Source organism: Bos javanicus, chromosome 1, assembly GCF_032452875.1.
Source record: "Bos javanicus breed banteng chromosome 1, ARS-OSU_banteng_1.0, whole genome shotgun sequence".
NCBI lineage: Eukaryota > Metazoa > Chordata > Mammalia > Artiodactyla > Bovidae > Bos > Bos javanicus.
Genome location: NC_083868.1, coordinates 74293264 through 74316986, shown reverse-complemented (window position 1 = coordinate 74316986; position 23723 = coordinate 74293264). Strand labels below are relative to the sequence as shown.

The window sequence follows — 23723 nt, the reverse complement described above, 5'->3', positions numbered from 1 at the left end:
GGACCTTTGTTGGCAAAGTAATATCTCTGCTTTTTAATATGCAGATATTAAATATGTCTAGGTTGGTCATAACTTTCCTTCTGAGGAGTGTCTTTTAATTTCATGGCTGCAGTCACCATCTGCAGTAATTTTGGACCCCAAGAAAATAAAGTCTGCCACTGTTTCCATTGTTGCCCCATCTATTTGCCATGAGCTACTGGTGTGTATTTATAATTATACTCCTTTTGTGATGAGGGGAATTAAAATGGTCTTCTATTATTTGTCCACTCCTGACAGAGTAGTTTATGTGATTAATCAGTCTAAAACTAATAGGGTCCTATAGAAATTTACTCCAGTCTACAGCACATGCCCCCACATTCCCCGTGGCCAGCCAATTTCTTAATTAATGTTTAAAGTTTTCAAGGGCTCTTGTTCGTGCCTTGCTGGTAGCCCTGGCAAAATGATAGAATCCTAAAAAGGTGGGACCTAAAAAAAACAGTTTAACCTCCACTATCTACAGCTGAGGAAAGTGAGTCCAGAGAGGAGAAAGAGTTCCCAGAGTCACAGTGGATGAATCAGTAGTGGTTAGAAGCTCATCCCGGGGTTTTCCTTGTTCAAGTTAGAACTCCTGTCTTCCCTCTCTAGGCTGCCTCCCATCTTTCCATAGTCTAGCTTCTCCACTCCAAGAATAAGGGTACAAACCGTAACAACTATATCAGTGGTAACAAAAAGTAACATTTGATGAGTGCCTGCTATGGACTAGGAACACATGCATTTCAAATGCATTGTTTCATTTAATTTTCTCTACTATATACATGATCACTGACTTGATGGACATAGGTTTGAGCAAGTTCCAGGAGTTGGTGATGGACAGGGAAGCCTGTGTGCTGCACTCCATGGGGTCACAAAGAGTTGGATATGACTTAGCAACTGAACAGAACTGAACTATAACAGTGAACACACACACACACTCACACACACATCTCACACAAAAGCAGACTGACTACTAAAGTGTCCAGTAACAAATTGTGTCAAGTAATACATATAGGATTAGTATGTATGGGGACGGAAGATTTTAACTTGAAAAGATCTCCCTGCCAAAGTCCTCAGATCTTTCTGTATTTTTCCTAGAACCCTGAGATGGTCAGTGATGATATACTCAGGTATATGTTGAGTATGTGTCTTCCCAACAGAAGGAAGCACATGGAAGAGGAACTGCATTCACTGGTGTTTGACATCAGCCAGAAAGCACATGAGTGGCTTGCAGGTATCAAATTATCCATTCTATTAAAACAAAGATTTCTCAAAACCCAGGAGCTAGAAATTTGATTTGGGGCTTCACATTACATGCCTCTATCAAATGACAAAAGTAAAACAACTATAATTTGTTTCCTACTGTGGCTGAACAGAATCTGGCAGATCGTTATTGTCCTGGTGTCTATTTTCCTACTTTTGCTCACGTGCTGAGAGTTCACCAGAAGGACAGTCACTCTTCCCCTAGACTTGGCAGCCAGACACAAAGAAATTGTCACCATGAAAGGCAGGTTACTTACTGGTCATTATTAATATTTGTGTGGCTTTTGTGATTCTAAATTAGTTCATGAAGAAACACACTAGGCCACTCATTTTTAAAATAGCAAAAACAAACAAAAAACCATAAACTAAAGAAACCCCTCTAGTCTTCACTCTCTAGCTCAAAGTGTCTCCATTCATTTAACTTTTCATTTTTAAGTCCTGCTTTCTAACTCTTTAAATATATTGCCTTTCTTTCATTTCTCATCAAACACTTCATAACTCAAAATTTGTAGAATCCAAAACCTGATAAAAAACCAAGCTTAGACCTCATATTTGCTGAGTGATTGAAACAGAGTAAGAATAAAAATGTCTTTCGATTGGACTTGTTTAAAGCCTCCAGGTCTGCTTTACTGACATGTGCCCAGACTCCTGACAGCTAGAAGGCCATCTCTCCTCTCACTCGTAGGTCTGACTTTTCTTCCCCAGCAATGTGCTATTTTGGAAAGGATCTTCTGCTAAAGAAATACCACACATGTAATAGAATTTCATTTATAGGGAACCAGAAGCCCTGATTCTGTCACAAAATCACTTTGTGACACGAACCAACCCCCTGTATCTTAGCTTCCTCTTTTCCAGATGACGGATGAAGTTTGAGACCAGGTGATTTTAAAAGTTCGACAGTTGACAGATACAAGTATCACTGTTTCCCCTGTCTAAAAAGTCAATTTCACGGTCAAGTTTCCAAAAATATACAACAAATACATTGAGACACACTTAGAAGTTGCCTCATAATTTAGCCTGATGAATCTTGAGCAAAGTAGCAGAACATTTTCTAGAAAGGTGTAGTGGGGAACAGAGACTTAGAGGGGCTATGGATTTATAAGTAATATTCAGCTAGATTCCACTTCAGAAAGCGTTAGTCACTCAGCCTTGTCTGACTCTTTGCGATCCCAGGGACTGTAGCCCACCAGGCTCTTCTGTCCGTGGAATTCTACAGGCAAGAATACTGGTGTGGATAGCCATTCCCTTCTCCAGGGCGTCTTCTTGACCCAGCTATTGAACCCAAGTCTCAATTCATTCCAGATGAATTCTTTACCGTCTGAACCACCAGGGAAGCCATCCACTTCAGAATACGCTATTATATCATTTATAAGACTGATTTTCTTTAAAAGGAAGACTTTAATTGGCTATAAGATGAACAATGATGGAAGATGACAGAAAGGTACTATACTGTCATCATTAATCCATCATTTTTCTATCAGACTCAGACATAGCCTCAGAGCCCTTCTAAACATAGTTACTCAATGCAGCCTTCAGTCAATAATCAGAGTTTGCAAAGATGTTTAAATCTATCTGACATTCCTGAAACCCTCCTTCTCAGATCCAAGGTTTAGTAAGCCCTTGCTTTTTGCTTTGTTATGACTTATGATTAACGAAGCAACTCTTTGCTCTCAGTGGAACCGCATGTTTGGCTTCTCGTGCAGCCTGAGCTAAATAGAATCCAACTATGATTTCTGTTCTTACCTGTCGCAAATCATACACACTTAAGACAATGGAGAGAACAGACAAGATGATGATGGCCACTGAGTATTCGATGTAACCTTGAGACAGCCACAAAGTGAGGGTAAAGGCTTGAAACACGTAGAATGGATTTAAAACCTGCAGGTACGAAAAGAGATTCTGGGTCACCTGCATGGACCTTAGTGGCAGTCTAGATGATGTCATTTCTTTATAGGATTTTTTTCTTTCCTTTTTGCAACATACAACAATAGAATTCACTTAGAGCTCCATTAATTTCAGTAGAGGCGATGTCAAGCTTATAGAATGTGATATGGTAGAAGCGAATTTATTTTAGGTGTTCAGAACCATGCTCACAAATTGATCCTTCTTATTTATTTTGAACTTTCAAAAATATTTGACCAATAACAAAATCTAATAGTTTACCTTTTAAAACAGATGTACCCACATTGGAGGAGAAACATGATTCAGACTCTTTTAAGAACAAACTTTAATTTTGAACTGTGTATTGCAAGTTTCTTTTTCATGTAATCACATGCTTGATGTAGTCAAGTTGTGCAATGAAAATGAAGGATTTCACTTTTATCCAAATAATTCATTTAAAAATAATACTCTCATGTCACAGGTCTTAGCAAGATCCTCTGAGAGCTTGGACCTTCTCTTAAACAAGGAGGGATAGTCTTACTCACCAAAGAGAAAAGTCTTATTCAAAGTTGCAGTGAGAATTATGTGCAGAATGTATCACCAGTTCCAAGCAGGTATTTTTGGTCTCTTAATACTATCTTGGGCTTTTTTGTTCCCTCAATTATCCCCATTTAAGTCCTGCTGACTTTACTATTAATAATAATAGCAGAGAAGGCAAACCCCAGGGAGCTAGAGAAGGTCACATGACCTACACACTTAGCTTGAATTAAGCACCCCTTCTGATCAGGGCAAAGATTTTTCTTTTTCTTGGTAAAGTGCTCTTTATAATTATTATGAATTAGATGAAATATTACTTAAAATCAGTGTTGTTCTTTCTTACCTCTATCTTCTATAATTTTCTAATATATTAAATAAATTTCTACCTTAATCCTAAAAATAAACCGACATCTGGTTCATAAGTTAATAGGATATAACTTAAAAGTTTCTGAAACCCTTGCCGTATTTCATCAGTTAAGAAAGCTTGTGTTCCTTAACTTTTTTATTATTTCCATTGCAACATGCTTTTCTTACAAATTATAGCTCTTCTGTCTGTTTGGCATGAAATGCTTTAATTATAAATTATGCATTTCTAGTAATATGATTTTGAGTTTGTATAAACTCAGTAGAAAATTGGTGAAATACTTCTTGTAGAAGAAACAAAACCATTCTAATTAATTTAGTTCTCTTATTCAATATTCTTTTGAAATCAAATGTAAAGACATAGATTTTCTTGTTATTTTTTCTACTAAAGACCTAATAAGCAAGTGTCAGGAAATATTAGCACTCTTTTCAAAGTAGACTAAATAGACATTTGAAAGAGTCTTTGGTAATTTGAAAATGTACTTGAATAAGAAGTTTTAAAAGCAATCTGCTTTTTAATAATAGGAGAGATTGTGCTTATGTGGAGGCATGGGTTACAGAGGAAACCTCAGTACCTTCCGATCAATTTTTCTGTGTACCGAAGACTGTTCTAAACAAAAAAGTCTAATAAAAAAATATTTTTAAAAAATGGCCATGTAAAAACCAAAATGGCCATCTTTGTGGATTAGAAATAGACTGGAAACATGTAGCCTGAGCGGAGACAGGTTGATCAGTCTGTTAGGTTTTACACAAAGACAGGAGATCAATGGCTAGGAGCTCAATTTTATGGGGAATAAGTATCCCACAAATGGCAGGCGACATAACCAGGCTTGCTAAAGATAACAGCAATAGCCCCTGGACTTGTCCTGCCCCAGAGCAGAGGCTGAGAAAAGTCACAAGCAGCCAGGGTTCACCAGCAGCAGAGGGTGGAATAGGAGAGACAAGTTTGTGGTTCAGCTGTGACTTTGGCCAAGCACCAAGCTGAGTCAGGGCCTGCATCCAACAGATCCATGATGGACAGAGCACAAACCTTCAATACAGGCTCCAGTTCTGAACCTGGGACCCGTGGTGACCAGTACGACCCAAAGAAGGAAAGTGAGCACAGAGTGAGGGATGCACGGAGGAAGGAAGGTCCCACCCAAGCTGAGCCTACTAAAATAAATAGATAAACTCCACAGCATACAGAGAAAACATCCTAAAACAAACAGAAACACTAAAAAAGGAAGAAGTCACTATCAAGAGAATGGATATAATAGAGTGATAGAATAATACAAAAAAAGATCAAATAATACTTTTTAAATCCTCAAAGAGATCATGAAATGATAACAATCCTTCCCCCTCCCCACTACAGCCATCATCAAAAAAATGAAGAAAACAAAGAGGAGATTATGAAATGAAAATCTGTCCCTCACACTGGGAAGGAATTTTTTAAAGCAGATTTGAATTTAGAACAAGTGATTATTGAAAAGGACCAGTTATAAATCCTGGAATGAAAAATATATATTTATTGAAATAATAATAAAAAAGAAAGCCTTAATAGACAGGAAAAGTAGAAACTAACGTCAATGGGAATAACCAAAGAAAGTTGCACAAAATACAGATTTTTGTCCTTGTCAAAGTATCCATGTTTTTAAGATATCCCTGAGTGCTAGAAATGCAAAAGGAAAAAACAGTATTTTATTTTTAAAAACAAATGAAAACAGTTACCTGTTTAACAAGCAGCTTCCATATGGGTTGGATTTCAACCTCAATGGCATTTGGCCCGCATACTAATCTTCTGTAGGAGATTGATCATCTATTAGTGTCATACCAACATGCTTATCGGAGAAGGCAATGGCACCCCAACTCCAGTACTCTTGCCTGGAGAATCCCATGGACGGAGGAGCCTGGTGGGCTGCAGTCCATGAGGTCGCTAGGAGTCGGACACGACCAAACGACTTGACTTTGACTTTTCACTTCCATGCATTGGAGAAGGAAGTGGCAACCCACTCCAGTGTTCTTGCCTGGAGAATCCCAGGGACGGGGAAGCCTGGTGGGCTGCCGTCTATGGGGTCGCACAGAGTCGGACACGACTGAAGAGACTTAGCAGCAGCATCAGCAGCAACATGCTTATCAATAAGTGAGTACAGGCAACACTAAGCAGAAGTCCCTTCTCTACCCTCAAGGGACTTTGTGCTTTCAGTTAAAAATTAATATGCCAATCTCAAAATACTACTATATTTGTAAATGAAAGCACATGGTGGACAAGTTGTTTTTCTGTTAAACATACCTGAAGTACAGTATAATTCATGAATCAAAATGAAATTAGAAAGGCATTTTGAGCTCTTTTTTCTTTAATTGATTATATTCTAAGAGCAGCTAAAAGAAACAGATATGACAGTGTTCCTAGAATTCCCAGGAATTCTAGATTGCCCTTGATGTTGGAGATCATATCTGTCTTACCTTGGTATCTCTAGCACCTAGACAGGTCTTTAGTTTTTGAACTCAATGACTACATGAAGGAATGAACCAATGAACTGGAAGATGGTATATGGCTTTCATGGCTAACACTTTGTAAATCCACACACATGTACATTACAATAAGAAGCCCTGAGGGGGGATAAACTAGGAGATTGGGATTAACATAAACATATTACTATATATAAAATATATAAAATAAGAAATCAACAAGGACCTACTATGTAGCACCGAAAGCTCTACTAATATTCTGTAATAACCTATCTGGGAAAAGAATCTGAAAAACAATGAATATATGTACATATATAACTGAATCAATTTGCTGTAAATACCTGAAACTAACATAACATTGTAAATCAACTGCACTCCAATATAAAAGTTAAATTAAACATAATTTTAAAAACAAAAGAAAGAACTGATATTCTCACTTTGCCAATGGAAAGAACTCTTCAATGTGGATATTTTGACAAAGATGCACATACCTAATATTAATCATGACAATGTAACTTTTAAGCAGAGATGACAGTGTCAGAAACTGCATTTAACCATTCATATACATTTTCCCTGTGAGATTTTACATTATCATCATTGTTATAAAGAAAACTGAAGTTCAGAGAAACTAAGTAACTTTCCCAGAGTCTCAGAGTGAGAAAGCAGCAGAGCCAGGCTTCCCACCATGGTCTCTTTGACTCCACTTTACTCTCTCCCTCAGTAAAGATGGATGTGAAAATCTGCCTGATGGACCTTTGGTCTATGACAGAGAGCTGAGTCCAAGGTTGTCTGACTTCTAAGCCATGCTAGTCCAAATGCAATTTTTTTTTTTTTTACAAAGAAAATATTTTTATTTGTATAACAAATATCCTAAGAAATGATGACATAATAAAATTAATATAGTTGAAGTATGTCAAGACACAAATAGGTATGAAATGCTATTAACGATTAATCCAACCTCCCATCAATTATTTTACAGAGTATCTTGGGTATATTTCTGACTGAATCATAAGCATGATGTATCCAGGTGATTCAACTATGAACTCTTTGAAAGAATGGTTCCTTCCATTAGTCCTCATTAACTTTCTTTTTTTTTCTTTTTCTTCTTTTTCTCTGGACTAGCAACTGCTGTGCTGGTTCATGGCTCTTCTTCAGAAAGTGGTTCTTCCTTAACGTGTTTCTTCTTGTCCTTTTTCTTCTTCTTCTTCACAGATGTTTCCTGTTCTTCTACAGCTTGTACTCCTCCTTCTTCTGTGTCTTCTACATCTTCCACTACTTCTTCTTCAACTTTAATTTTAACCTTGGCCTTTTTGGCCTTCTTTTCAATAACTTCATCCTCTTTGTCTACTTGTTCAATCTTACATTTTTTAGAATAGGTTGGTAACGTGCATGCTAGTCCAAATGCAATTATCACTTGCAAGGGATTGCAAGGACTCAAACCAAGGTCTTCTGACTCCCTGTGTGAAAACACCATGGTTCAGAGGTGTTGAGAAACAGTGAAGTCAAATAGCATGTACTACTGTAAGGGACTTCAGAAGTCCCTAAGTCTCACATTGAGAAAGGACCATAACTCAAGCCACTTTAGTGGTTAAAATCCTTTTCCAAAAGCCATCAAAATAACCTGTGGTTGGCAAGTATTCAGAACTCCTCAGAATCCTAAACTTGGTTTTCCTCTCTCTCTCCTTGGAATACCCTCCCCACATCCTTCAGTTTGTTAAGGTTTGCTTAGCCTTTGAGAGCTAAATCTGAATAGAGCTTGGTGGTGATACAGAAAGAGTAGGATAACCAAACAGTTAGTTTAGAAATCCCACTAGAGGATTATAGATAGAGAGGGAAATTTAGGGGGCTTTAGGAGACAACTGTAAGTTAATATCACTTGAGAAAACAATCCAGACATTGTAAATATAGCAGGCTTGCTTAATAACAAAACTATACAAGTCAATGGCACCTGCATCTTGCTGGTTGAGGTAAGTAAGTTAATGATCCCATATATATATATGAGGAAATGACATTCTAAAGTACAAGAACATCTTTACACTGAAACCTGAGATAATTTACCATATTTTAGCATATGTTAGCACTTTTCTAGGCTTCCCTCATGGCTCAGTTGGTAAAGAATCTGCCTGCAGTGCAGGAGACCTGGGTTTGATTCCTGGGTTGGGAAGATCCCTTGGAGAAGGAAATGGCAACCCACTCCAGTATTCTTGCCTGGAGAATCCCATGGACAGAGGAGCCTGGCGGGCTACAGTCCATGGGGCCACAAGAGTAGGACACAACTTAGTGACTGAACCACCACCACCACCACCTTTCTACTGATTTGAATAGCTCCATGACCATCTGGGTTTGACTGTGGAGGGACAAGAAGACTCCCCCACCTGATTTAGAGGAGAAGCTGATGATGGAAGCCTGATGTCTACTCAAGGATGAGGAAGAAGGTAGTCTTCTCCCCCTCCCCACTTTCCCTTTGATTATAAAAAATGTAGCCCACTAAGTTCTCCTGTAGAGTCCTCTGGCCTGTCCACCTGTAGCCTTCACAAGTGTCCCATACTAATAACTCACGCTTATCTATCACCTTGCCTCTCACTGAATTCTTTCTGAGCCAAGACATAAGGAGGTTGAACTCCACCAAGCTCTGAAATGTATTCTGTGGTTTCAGGATTAAGAAATTTGAGATTCAACAGACTTGGGTAATGCTAAGCCTATGTACTTGTTGCTCCTTCTACCTGGAACCAGTTTCCCCCACATCTTTGCATGGCTCATGCCCTCATTTTATTCAGGCCTCTGTTTAAATGACATCTTCTTATTGGAGGCTTTTCTCCAATTCGATTTAAAATAGCTACCCTGACCACCAAATCAGATCATCTTTATCTCCTTAACCTAACTCATTTTTCTTTATAGACTGTTTGATAATCTGAAGTTATACCTTATCTTTTGCATGTTAATCGGCATGCAAACAACAGACTATCTTCCACTATTATATAAGCATCTAGAGGTCACTGGTATATTCTGAATGCCTAAAGCAGGGCCTAATTCATAGAATGTACTGAGGAATGATTTGTTAAATGAGTGAATGGATGAGTGAAGTGTGAGCCTTGGTTCTCTTACCTAGAAAATGGGTTGCTAATACCTGCCTAATAAAATTGCTATTAGTAGCAAAAGATATAAATAAATAAGCATTTAACACAAGTGCCTAAAACAGTGCCATGCTCAGTCGTGTTTGACTCTTTGCTACCCCATGGACTATAGCCTGCCAGGCTCCTCTGTCCATGGAATTGTCCAGGCAAAGAATACTGGATTGGGTTGCAATTTCTTCCTCCAGGGGATCTTCCCCACCCAGGGATCAAACCTGTGTCTCTTGCATCTCCTACATTGGTGGGTGGATTCTTCACCACTGCACCACCTGGAAAACCCACCTAGAACATGACAAGTCCTTAATAAGTAACACCTATATTTGACAGAGTCTCCATTCCTGTATTAATTAATTATTTTTCTTGTCCCCAATTTCTTAGTCCCCTTCATTTCTTAGTAACCTCTTTGAATTGTAACATATAGTTACATGTCTTTTACCTTGAATTTCCTAGGCTCTCTTTAATGGCAGAGAGGGAGCTTTCTCAGCTCTATTTTTCTGACATCTAGGGGCACAGTGTCTGTCACAAAGAATGTTCCCTAAATATTGGAATTAATTAATGAGGACCTTCATGAACCATGACTAGAATACCGTCTCCCCTAACAAGACTGTAAACCCAGTTTAGAGAACAGCACACAGGCTGTGGAAGTCAGTTTAGAAAGAAGCAAGCCAAGTGCCCTATGACCTTTTTCTTTGTTGGGTGAGATGGTTTCTAATGTTACCCTTAAGGGAGAGGTGCCCAGCCCTTATGAGAACTGAGATCCAGTAGGTTCATACTGGCCTGTGATGATCCTCTTTAGGGGACATCTGGAAAACGTGAATAAAAAATATTGCCTGTCATGTCAGTAAATAAAAGACGTTGTAGCTATTTGACCATCACATTGCCACAGCGGCCTTGAAGTTTCATCCTGAGGGAACTCAGGATAGAAACTGGATGCCTACCATCTAGAGGGCTACAGTCCAGAGAGTCTCAGAGAATTGCACACAACTGAAATGACTTAGCACACCTTGTCAGCCGACAACCGCTGCAGCCTCCGATGGTGCACGCTGAGGAGACACAGGATGGTAAAACACAGGATACTAGCTCCAGATAGCTGATGTTCATACCGAAGCAATCATTTCAGTGAGCCCAGATTCTTGCATCTTCCCATACATAGAAAAGCGCTACATTCTTAAACTTGAGACCTCCGGTTTTCCTCAATTAACAGTAATCTGAAATTCCGACTGCCTGGTCTTTGTTGCAAAAATCCCTATATGCCCTGGCTCCTCAACCCCCTTGCCTCTTTGAAGCAGTCCCTCAGAGTGATCTGAGAGTCCTGTCTCACTGGCTTAAAGTCCTCAGAATGTCTGCCAAATAAAACATGATTCTCAACATTTATGTTGTCAGACAACAACCATGTTTGAATCACAAACTGGCATGCGCCTTGATGTTTCACCTTTTCCACTCTTGCCAAAAAGTATTGTGTGGTTACAGATCATGTACTCATCTCAATCTTAGCGTGAACCACATAGAATTTTCAGGGATATTGACCATTGGTTGAAAACCAGAAGAAGAAATACGAGGTTTGAGCTGGGTCACATTAGCAAAGTTCCAAGGAACAAAGGAGATGACATTCCCTGACTTTAAAAATCTGATGAGCTGGCAGGGAAAGGAAGCCCTAGAACAATTCCAGGTGGCCTCACAAAACTCAATAGTTTAAATGAAATTAAGTAGACTTGCCTAATATTCAGAACCATTCATTAGGGGAATAATTACTTTGGATGTAGAAGATCTCTCTTCAAAAGAGATTGAAGAGTTTCTTAACAGGGAAGTTACGAAGGCATTTCTGCACTGGCTATGGGTTATGCTTGAAGAAGCACTGAGATTTCTTGCAACCATGAGATATTAGTAAATGTGCTGAAAGTTATTTATTTCTTAAAAATCAAGCATGAATGACTAGGAATATTTTCTTTGGCAATGGTCTATATCTCTTTTCAATATGATTATTTGTTCATTCATTCGTCAATTTATTCACCAAATAACAATTATGTTGAGAATATGTTGTCTGCTGGGCCCTTTAGGCTCTAGATGGTGAAGACTAGGCTGAGAGTCCTCAAAGAGGCAGGAGGACCATGTCAGCAACACTGGTGAGCATTTTCAAACTTCATATAATCACTCTGCTTCCATTCTGATAAGCCATCAATAGCGTCCTTGGCAGGGAGGGAGGTCTGAGGTTTTCCAAAGAGTTAATACTAAGCCAGGGGATTCTGGCATGACCCATTTCCATGAAATTTGGGATTTTAGGGAGCAGCTTTATTAGTGTTTGAATAAAAGTTCCCAGGTGATTCTGCTAGTTAATCCCTCGCTCTCCTAATGGAGACCTGAGAAGAAAAGGAGACCTGAGAAATTCACAGATGCAGAGAAATGGCATCCAATTGCTGGCATTTGGGTATGTCATAGAGTATAACAGGCATGTTAGTCTTTGAGCCCTCCCATTTTAAAATAATAATAAAAGTAAGATTAGCATGTTTTGAGAAATTGCTTTCAGGGGAAGAAATTCCCTATTTTAGCAGTCCATAGCCTGCTTCTATACTTTATAATTTATACAGAGAACATTCATTTTACAAATGACAAAAGTCATTTTATTTTTTCACACTAGTCTTCATCTGTGACCTGTTCCTTTCTTCCATTTCCTAAAGCACGTTTCCAGATAACCTCAGGGAAAATCAAGTTCTTGCAGAGTTTCATGCCCTGTATGTGAGCTAATTGAGGTGCTGCTCATCAGCTTTTGTGGGGACGTGCACAGAGCATTCCCAGGCATGCAGATCCAGAACACAGAGGACCATGAGGGCATCTAAATGGAGGTGGGGGTGGAGAAATCCCAGGGGCAATCTCACCAGGGAGACTCGGGTCTTAGGCTTACTTGTGCTTTCATAATGCTTTGCTCTGAATCAAAGCATTGGAGTTAAGTGACTTTATACTTTCAGTGGACCCAGAACCATAGAAACACGGGTTATATTTTTAAGAATGTTATTGACTTCTAATCTAATGCTAAGATCTGAGACAATCTTATTGGCTTCCAGAACAATGAGTGAAGCCTGTCTCCTCCACTCTGACCAATTCTTCCTTGTTCTTTTCCAAAGACTGATCTGATGGACAAGTGTCTACACTTGAGTTGTATTTCTAAAGATGGAGATTTCCAAGAGATTAAAGGTCGTGGTATATAGATATGATTTCTTTTATGACTTTGGCTTCCCACAAGACCTGAGGAGTAAAAAGGTCGGATTTCATAGCAGCCCAGATCTCTCTCTCCCCTGCCTTCCCCTTGCTTATTTTTTCTCTCTCTATTCTCTGGGAAAAGCTTCTATCAGCTTGGAGCTGAGCATTGAAGGCAAACCCATCCTTTTGCTGCTGTCCACTCAGATTTCTTTCCTCTGGTACTAACAAGCATGCCTTTTTTCAGTGGTGTAACAAGTGTTGAGAATTAAGTTTGGTCCTACAGAATCACCAAGCCACTTGTGAATACCACTCCACAGCTTCACATTCAGTGATGTCACACTGGAATCAGCCATGGTTGGAGTATCCCTATTATAGAAATTGGTAAAGCCTATCCATCAAAGCTTTTTTGTTTTTTTCCTTCCAGAGTTCTGGGATACCAACAAGATGATTGGTCTGGAGCTAACCCCCAGTTAGGAGGCACCTGGATCACTTCTGTCAGAAAGTTCTTATGTTTTCAGGAGGCTAAACAGAGGAGGCAGGGACAGGGAGGGCTGAGTGAGGAGATAAAGTGTCACTCAACTGAAAAAAAACTGTTCTAATACGAAGACAGCTTGGATGGATGGGGGATGAGGTAGCTGTGTTTTTTCACCTGTGTCCATGAGGTAAGAGAATTACTCCAAGTGTCTGTATACCTGTCTAGGACAGTCACTAAGATGGCAAGTTGTGTTCAGTTCCTGGATGAGTGAAGGTGAGAACAGGGAACCTTCTCGAATAATTTTCCTGCTTTCCTCTTGATGGCTTCCCTGGTGGCTCAGGTGGTAAAGGATCCACCTATTATGTAAGAGACTCAGAGAAACCTCTGATAGTTTCTCTCCAGGGTAAATGTGTCACTCCTGATGTCTTCATTTGCTTTTTGCTACTGAAAAGTGAGAACTATGTTCATCTTTGCATTTTCTCTCTTTTCCTGGTTGCTAGGAAGAGTGAAAGAGGTTGTATTTTTTGATGATTTTTCATGACAGAAATTTTTGTGTATCCCTCTTTCTTTATTTCTTATATTGGGTCCTTGCTTCTCATGCAAGCAAGCTCAAATTCATTGAGGAAACTGTTAAGCTATCACTCAACCAACCAATCCATCATATTTAATTTTTGGAAAAAGTGTTTAGTCTTACATTAAAAAAATAAAAGGGGAAATTTATGGATGGGTGAGGAATGCTCCATATTTTACTTTCTCTCTTTACTCTCCAAATGGAAAAACTCACAAAATAAAATATGACTATATATTTCTAAGTAGATTATCTCCTCTATTCTTCATATTTGGGAAACCATATACTTTATCTTGCTTATTAGATTGTTAAGTTCTTTATTGTGTGGACCAAATTTAAATTTAATTATGTATGGTGTTTATTAAAGCTTGGCACCTGATAAATAAATAAACGTGAGGTAGCTACAAGGATGGAAAATCTGGGGAAACATTTCTTAGGCAGAGTATATATATATTCATCAACTAGATTTCCTAAATAGATCAATCCTTTAAATGTCTTGTGCTTAGTGCTAGGAAAGCAATGTGTTTTTAATGACTTTGCAAACTTTTTGTACTTCAGTATTAAAGCATTGTATCTGAAATCTTATATAATGTACCCTATTTCTAAGCCATTTTGGAATATTGTCAGAATCTAGATGCCCAGTTCATTTTTCATAGTGTTCAAACAGAGGGAAAACTTGAAAACAATACTAGATCAATCACTCACAGGCTTGGTGCAAATACAAATCATGGAGATGCTTGCTAAAAATCTTGTTTTTCTCTCACCACCACCCTAGCTTCTACTTACTAAATCAGAATTATGGAGAAGAACCCAAGAACCTATATTTTAAGGACTGAATTGCTCCTTCACTTGAGAATTTGTGTTTCTGACCAAGTGTGAAGAAGATCAGGCAAATTCTTCTTCTCATCCCTAAAACTGGGCAAGAACTATAGGGGATTATTAAGATTCTTGGGAAAACTTGCAATGGTGTTCTTTCAGAGTCACCAGGATTCACCGTTTTAAATTACAGATGAGTGAAGCAGGGACTCTAGGTCACTGTGAGTTGATGAGAAGCCTAAGCATTTCCTGTACTATTATCCTATCATTTCCTAACCTATGCGCCTTTATAGATCTCATTCTCACAACTGTACCTCTATTCTTTGTCTCTCTTTCCCACCAGTCAGTTGATGTCTCTCGGACCATGACTAAGTCTTATTTATCCTTAGATCCCTAGTGCCTTGCAAAATGCCTGGCATATTAGAGGAGTTTAGTTCACAGATCAATGAATGCATTTATTTATTCATTCCTTCCACGCAAGTCTATTGAGCTTCTACCATGAATCAGGCACTGTTCTAGATTCTGTAAATAATAGTAGTGAATGACATAATTAACTGAGCAAACAAAATCCTCATCTCCAGGGCCAGTTCTCCTAGTAAAATGCAATCATTGTATTGTCTTTCTGTCTCTCAGAGGACCTGGAAGATTAAGATGCTGATGTTTATGAAATGACTCAAGTGTTTTTGAGGAAAGAAAAGAGACAACACAGAGAATACTGTTCTATAATCCTGAGAGAAAAGATCAAATGTTATTTGATTGCATTGTTCTTTTAGTCTTCCCTTTTTAATAAGTGTGCCTACGATGAGAATAATTTAGAACACTCTGATGCCAGTCAATGAACTGGGGTTATGTGAAGTTGATGTAGCCTTATGCCAACAATTCACTCATCCTAAGCCATGCAACATTTCCATTTATGCTAGCAAAATTTTCTCTGGAGTACCCCAAACCCTACCTGATCTCTTGTTCTTCAGTGGTAAGACCCAGTCCAAACGTGTGGTGGATGTCATAGCAGCTGTTGCTATCTTCCAGCAACCTAGGATGTGGTCAGGACAAGAACCGTACTTCAGTTCATGGTACTCAACAAATCAGGGTTCTTCCCTTATATTCTGATGAATGCTGAGGAAAAAAGTCAGACTTACCCAACTTTCTGAAACTTCTTCTCCAAGTTGTTCCAAACATACCTGATTTTCTGTACTTGGATACATCGGAACTGCAAGTACAAATGTGATAGAAAAGAAAAGTGAAAAGAAAGTAAAGCCGCTCAGTTGTGTCTGTTTGTGAACTTCCCAACCCAGGGATCAAACCCAGGTCTTCCACATTGCAGGCGGATTCTTTATCAACTCAGCTACCAGAGAAGCCCTGATAGAACAGATGTCATTCACAAAGTAAAGCCCATCAAGGAAGGTGAGGGTTGGTTAGTCCAGGTCCTCAAACAGCTCTCACTTTTCTTGACATAGAGCTATAATTTCCAGCCCAGCAGTGTGATTTTCAGAACTTTCATCCAATAAATACAGTGTTCTCTCGCAAAGAAAAAATGCTGTAACATTGTACTCTTAAAGTCAAATCACTTACTTTTAATTCTGGCTTCAATACAGCTTTGTTTATGACTGAGTGGCAGTCAGCCACTAGGGGTTCTTCTGTGTTCTTGCTTATAGGAATCTTCAATGTAGATAAGTGGAGACAGATTACCTTCTTCCTCATATATCTTTGAAATTCATCCTAGAGAAGACAATTCAGCCCATGAAATTCTGAAGTGTTATTCCATAAAGCACTCAGTCAACCAAATACCTGCCAAGTCCTAGACCAGTGGTTGCCAAAGTTTGGGCTACTGATAAAAGCATTTGCATTACCTTGTAACCTGCTAGACATGTAAGAGTCTTAGTCTCACCCCAAACTTGCTGGGTCAGATATTAAAACAGTCCATGTTTTAAAGAGTCCTCCAGGTAATTGTGAATTGCACTAAAATTTGAGGACCACTGTGCTAGGGAAAAAAGAAAAAGATACACTTTGCAAGAAAGTTCATATCAGGAAATAGTCTCCAGCTATCCTACAATGACATCTAGGTGTTTAAAATGTATAATATCCCTCAAAACACATGTTTTTGAAAAACTGAACAGTAATTCCCTTGTATATGTTTAAGAGTTATAACACTGACAGCCATTGTTCATGTTATGGCTAAGAGCACTTACAATTAGCCTGACATGATAGAAATTTCTCCAGGCAGATGTGGAGGAAAAGTCCTACATTCCTGGATCAAAATATAGATGGCAGAGATAGTTCTGCCATATTGTATCTGGGGGCAGGGAAACTCTTAAACAGAGGAGGATCTGCTCTGGAATGCTGATCATCACAGCTTGTGCACTCGATGCAACACAGAAGGGCACGCACCGTTGTCCTTAGCAAAACAGTGTCTGCTTCTTGCAGGGAGCATGGGATACAGTAGGCCCATACCCTCCACTGGGGCTTCCAGTAGAATAACAGGGGAAGGACCCCACAGGTCAGCACGGATGTCACAAGGAAGAGAACTCTGCGTAGCTTCTGGGTCTGGTAACCAAACACCTCCTGGAGAGTAAATAAAAAAATCACTCTATTTTTTCCCCATATAAAATCACATTTTGTTCCAGGACACACAAACTTTAGGTGCAGGTTGCGTTGGGAGAGCAATCTAGTTTTCGTTGGTTGGATCAGATCCATTGCTTACAGCTGTCAGCTGACACAATAAAAAAAGAAAAAGAAGGAAGGACTCATTTTGCTATCCTGGCACATGGAACTCAAATGTTAGGAGCAAAGAACAGGTGGACTTATTTGGTTCTAAATATTCATGAGTCACCTCAGATTTATTAATATAAAATACCTATGTTTTAGATCAGATTTACTTCCTTTAGATAAAAGGCTTTTTAAAAATTATTAATATGAACTTATTGGAAGAAGATGATAAATTATGACCAATAGGATTCATATCTTATTTTAGGAATGAAAGTGTGCATAAATGTACTGCTTTGTAAAACAGTAGGGTGATATAAATTAAGAGATTATTTGTACATGTGAAAGATTTTCAACAGACAGCTTATAGGTATTTATCCTGAGAGTAACATGCTGAAATATTTCTGTTTTTAATAATTGATTAGTTAACACTTGTCATGAATTGTGTAAAGACTTGAGATGTAGTTTTAGGGGAACATAAATAGCCAAAAACAATACATTTGCTTCAGATCAGATCAGTCGCTCAGTCGTGTCTGACTCTTTGTGACCCCATGAATCGCAGCACGCCAGGCCTCCCTGTCCATTACCAACTCCCAGAGTTCACCCAGACTCATGTCCATCGAGTCAGTGATGCCATCCAGCCATCTCATCCTCTGTCGTCCCCTTCTCCTCCTGCCCCCTATCCCTCCCAGCATCACAGTCTTTTCCAATGAGTCAACTCTTGGCATGAGGTGGCCAAAGTACTGGAGTTTCAGCTTTAGCATCATTCCTTCCAAAGAAATCCCAGGGCTGATCTCCTTCAGAATGGACTTGTTGGATCTCCTTGCAGTCCAAGGGACTCTCAAGAGTCTTTTGAACACCACAGCTCAAAAGCGTCAATTCTTCGGTGCTCAGCCTTCTTCACAGTCCAACTCTCACATCCATACATGACCACAGGAAAAACCATAGCCTTGACTAGACGGACCTTTGTTGGCAAAGTAATGTCTCTGCTTTTCAATATGCTATCTAGGTTGGTCATAACCTTCCTTCCAAGGAGTAAGCGTCTTTAATTTCATGGCTGCAGTCACCATCTGCAGTGATTTTGGAGCCCAGAAAAATAAAGTCTGACACTGTTTCCCCATCTATTTCCCATGAAGTGATGGGACCGGATGCCATGATCTTCTTTTTCTGAATGTTGAGCTTGAAGCCAACTTTTTCACTCTCCACTTTCACTTTCATCAAGAGGCTCTTTAGCTCCTCTTCACTTTCTGCCATAAGGGTGGTGTCATCTGCATATCTGAGGTTATTGATATTTCTCCAGGCAATCTTGATTCCAGCTTGTGTTTCTTCCAGTCCAGCGTTTCTCATGATGTACTCTGCATAGAAGTTAAATAAACAGGGTGACAATATACAGCCTTGACATACTCCTTTTCCTATTTGGAACCAGTCTGTTGTTCCATGTCCAGTTCTAACTGTTGCTTCCTGACCTGCATACAAATTTCTCAAGAGGCAGATCAGGTGGTCCCATCTCTTTCAGAATTTTCCACAGTTTATTGTGATCCACACAGTCAAAGGCTTTGGCATAGTCAATAAAGCAGAAATAGATGTTTTTCTGGAACTCTCTTGCTTTTTCCACGATCCGGCGGATGTTGGCAATTGCTTAATTAAAGCTAATTTCTAGTTTCTACCTCCTACCATGAAATTTCACAGTATTGTTTTCTAAATTTCAAAAAACTAGATAGTTAGTGTATTTAAAAAAGCCAGAGGGCTCCTGATTATGAGTGACATTGTTACTCTACCATTATTTTACTTTCTGCTGTTATTGTATGCGTGGGTGTGTTTTCTGTGACTGGAATCCGGGGTCCAGATCACAGGAATGCAATGTCAAGAAAATGGGTTTTTCTACAGCACTTTCAGTGATGGAATCTCCTGAATTTTATGCCAGTTTACTTTTTAAATTTTATTTATTTTTGACAGTGCTGAGTCTTTTTGCTGCATGTGGGCTTTCTCTAGTTGTGGTGCATGGACTTCTTACCCCATTGGCTTCTCTTGCTGTGCAGCACAGCCTCTGGGACACGTGGGCTTTGGTAGATGTGTCTGCAGGCTTAGTTGCCCTGCAGTACATGGAATCTTCTCTGACCAGGGATTGAACCGCTACATTGGCAGACAGATTCTTAACTGCTGGACCACCAGAGAAGTCCTTAGGACAGTTTGAAAGTGAAAGAAAGTGAAAGTGAAGTCACTCAGTCAAGTCCAACTCTTTGCGACCCCATGGACTGTAACCAACCAGGCTCCTCCGTTCATGGAGGAGGCATGAATATTCCAGGCAAGAATAGTGGAGTGGGTTGCCATTTCCTCCTCCAGGAGATCTTTCCAACCCAGGGACTGAACCCAGGTCTCCTTCATTGTAGGCAGACACTTAACCACCTGAGCCATCATGCTTATAATAAATCTTTTGGCTTAATTCTTTGGGAAAGTTTTCATCTTCAAAATAATCATTTTAATTAATATCTTCTAATAAAGAACTCTGGTAGATCAAGATTTCAATAAAAGTTAATGAAAGTAACCCTTAAACATATTGAAAAGATCCCAGGTTTAAGAAGCAAAGACGTAAGTTAGAGTCACCACTCTGTTGGTTTCCAACTATGTAAACTTAGGTAAATAATATCATTTCTAGGGAATCCCAATTTACTCTTCTACAAAAACAATTAGAAATATATACCTTACAGGGCACTTAGACTCAAATGAGATAATGTCACCTTAAGTGTTCTGCAAAGTAATTACAAGGTTAAAAGTTTCTTTCCACTACTCCTCAATAGGATCACCTACTTGGGGAAAAATTATCCATTAAGTTTCATGATGCAACTATTTGGAAATTATTCATGATAAGCTTTACATGTATCTTAGAAACACGTGTTCACTCTGCTTTAAGCATATTTTCAGTTAGAGCTCCTTTCTCTCTCCTATCTTTCCTCTGATTCTGTAAACCTGCTTTGGTTTTATTTGTCAGTTACATTAGGTTTATTAGACTCAAATAAAAAGTATGTGCCAGTGCACATATTATGTCATAAATATGCATTCTTTTACATTTTAAAAAATGGAATAGCTTTAGCTTTACATTTTTTAAAGTTATTTATTTATTTTTAGTTTGGGCTGTACTGAGTCTTCGTTGCTGCAAGTGACTTTCTCTAGTTGCAGAGAGCAGGGCTACTCTTCAGTTTTGGTGTGCAGGCTTCTCTTTGCATTAGCTTCTCTTATTGCAGAGCCCAGGCTGTAGGTGTGTGGGCTTCAGGAGTTGTGGCACATGGGCTTAGTTGCCCCACGGCATGTGGGATCTTCTCAAACCAGAGATTGACCTACTGTCCCCTGCATTGCAAGGTGGATTTTCAACCACTGGACCACCAGGCCCAATATTCATTCTTTTACAAAGCTATTTACAGGGTCTATTTCCAAAGCCCAAGAGTACGCAAAATAGAAGCAGACTAGTTTGGAATTTTAGTCCAGCTTTTAGCTGAAATGAGCACATTTGTAGACAATATAACTTTTTTCTGTTTACTTACATACAGCAATGGCATTGATAATCATAATTCTGGTTTTCCATTAGGTCTTTTCTATACAACAATTTTTTTATTAAAAAAGTAACTCACAATGCTATCAAGAATTCAGTGAAATCACTACAGCTACATACTTCCAATAACCTTATAAATTGAATAATTCTTTAGAGAAAGCAAGGTGATAAATTGTATTAAGAATTATAAAGATGTTTCTATCCCTTGAATCAGTAATTCCACACTCAAAAATATACTCTAAGGAAATAATACAGGATTGCCGAGAGAAATATCAATAACCTCAGATATGCAGATGACATCACCCTTATGGCAGAAAGTGAAGAGGAACTCAAAAGCCTCTTGATGAAAGTGAAAGTGGAAAGTGAAAAAGTTGGCTTAAAGCTCAACATTCAGAAAACGAAGATCATGGCATCTGGTCCCATCACTTCATGGGAAATAGATGGGGAAACAGTGGAAACAGTGTCAGACTTTATTTTTCTGGGCTCCAAAATCACTGCAGATGGTGACTGCAGCCATGAAATTAAAAGACGCTTACTCCTTGGAAGGAAAGTTATGACCAACCTAGATAGCATATTGAAAAGCAGAGACATTACTTTGCCAACAAAGGTCCATCTGGTCAAGGCTGTTTTTCCAGTAGTCATGTATGGATACGAGAGTTGGACTGTGAAGAAGGCTGAGAGCCAAAGAATTGATGCCTTTGAACTGTGGTGTTGGAGAAGACTCTTGATAGTCCCTTGGACTGCAAGGAGATCCAACCAGTTCATTTTGGAGGAGATCACCCCTGGGATTTCTTTGGAAGGAATGATGCTAAAGCTGAAACTCCAGTACTTTGGCCACCTCATGCCAAGAGTTGACTCATTGGAAAAGACTGTGATGCTGGGAGGGATAGGGGGCAGGAGGAGAAGGGGACGACAGAGGATGAGATGGCTGGATGGTATCACTGACTCGATGGACGTGAGTCTGAGTGAACTCTGGGAGTTTGTGATGGACAGGGAGGCCTGGCGTGCTGCGATTCATGGGGTCGCAAAGAGTCGGACACGACTGAGCGACTGATCTGATCTGATCTTATGTATATAAAGATTTCAGCACAGCATTATCTGTAATAGCAAAATTATTAGAAGGAATAAATGATAGCTAACAGTTCAATAAGATATGAGTCAAAACAATGGGCTATTGTGGAGCCATTTGAAACAAAATGCATGAACTCAATTTAGAAGTGTAGGCATGATATGCTGCTGCTGCTGCTGCTAAGTTGCTTCAGTTGTGTCCGACTCTATGCAACCCCATAGGCTGCAGCCTACCAGGCTCCCCTGTCCCTAGGATTCTCCAGGCAAGAACACTGGAGTGGGTTGCCATTTCCTTCTCCATTGCATGAAAGTGAAAAGTGAAAGTGAAGTCGCCCAGTTGGGTCCGACTCTTAGCGACCCCATGGACTGCAGCCCACCAGGCTCCTCTGTCCATGGGATTTTCCAGGCAAGAGTACTGGAGTGGAGTGCCATTGCCTTCTCCGGGGCATGATGTGATATATGATATAATGTTAAGTGAAGAAAAGAACAGATAAAAATAGATGGACAACAAATAGCAATATGATGAACTTTAACCTAACTATATCAATAATTACATTAAATGCAAAAGGTCTTAATTTTACGTTTGAAAGCAAAGATGATCAGGCTAGACAATAAAAGATTTAGTATATGCTGTTTAAAAGAGACACACTTTAAATGTAAAGAAGCAGATAGATTAAAAGGATAACGAAGGGGAAAACATAGCATACAAACACTAAGAAAACAGAATCAGTAAAGCTATATTAATGGCAGACAAAATAGACTAAAAAAAGAAATAAGAGAAAAAAGACAAAGATTCATTCAACAAAGAGACGTAACAGTCTTAAATTTTTGTGCATCTATAAACACAGTTTCAAAACTTATAAAGAATACTTGATAGAACTTAGATTTACTCTCATTATTGGAGATTTTAAAACATTAAGAGGGAAATAATAAAGATAGGAAGAGAAATGAATAGGATAGAAAGCAGACATACACTAGACAAAATCAAGAATGCCAGATTTGTACTTGGAGGGGTTAATAAAATTGATAAACTCAAATCTGAATATTTTATGGTTATTAAAGAAAATGAATGTGTAACTAAAAGCCGTAATACCAAAAAAAAAAAAAGATCTTCAATCCCAGATGGCATGTGAATCCTTTCAAATATTTGAGGTAGAAGCGATATCAGTCTTTCACAAACTCTGTCATAAATAGAGGAGGTAGAAATCCTTCCAACTCATTTTATGAGGCTGGCATATTCAGATACCAAGATCAGATAGGTATGTAATAAGAAAGAAAAAGCATAGGCTAGGATTTATAAGAAACATGGATGAAATTATCCTGAAGTACATTTTCTAAATCAGTGAAATATTTAAAAAGTGATGAGTCATTATCAAATGCAGTTTATTCTAGGATTACAAGAACTTGAAAATCAATGTATTTTGGTAAATTAACTTGAGGAAAATGATAATCAGATACAGAGAAATTTTCATAAAATTTAATACCAATACATTAAAAAAGAAAGAAACCTCTCAGCAACCTAGCAACAGTTAAGAACACCTTTCAGCTAATATCATGCTTAATGATAAAATATTACTGCTCTTGAAGTGACAAGCAAAATAAGGTTACCAGCAATCACTACTAGTATACAATATAGTACTGGAAATCTTAACCATTGCATAAGATAAGAAAATGAAATAATGTTTATAATAATTAGAAAATGAAAAGTAATAATAC

At 38.8% G+C, this 23723-nt stretch overlaps 1 protein-coding gene across 1 annotated transcript in view; it reads right to left on the bottom strand.

The window, feature by feature from the left end:
* Positions 1-23723, bottom strand: part of ATP13A5 (ATPase 13A5) — a 116514-nt gene that overhangs the window by 77461 nt on the left and 15330 nt on the right. Inside the window, exons 2-7 of the mRNA XM_061412700.1 lie at positions 17078-17251; positions 16262-16408; positions 15829-15899; positions 15642-15722; positions 5764-5833; positions 3019-3153 (exon numbers count right to left, since the gene is read on the bottom strand). Of these exons, the coding sequence (XP_061268684.1) occupies positions 3019-3153; positions 5764-5833; positions 15642-15722; positions 15829-15899; positions 16262-16408; positions 17078-17251 (678 nt within the window). The remainder of the gene's footprint in view (positions 1-3018; positions 3154-5763; positions 5834-15641; positions 15723-15828; positions 15900-16261; positions 16409-17077; positions 17252-23723) is intronic.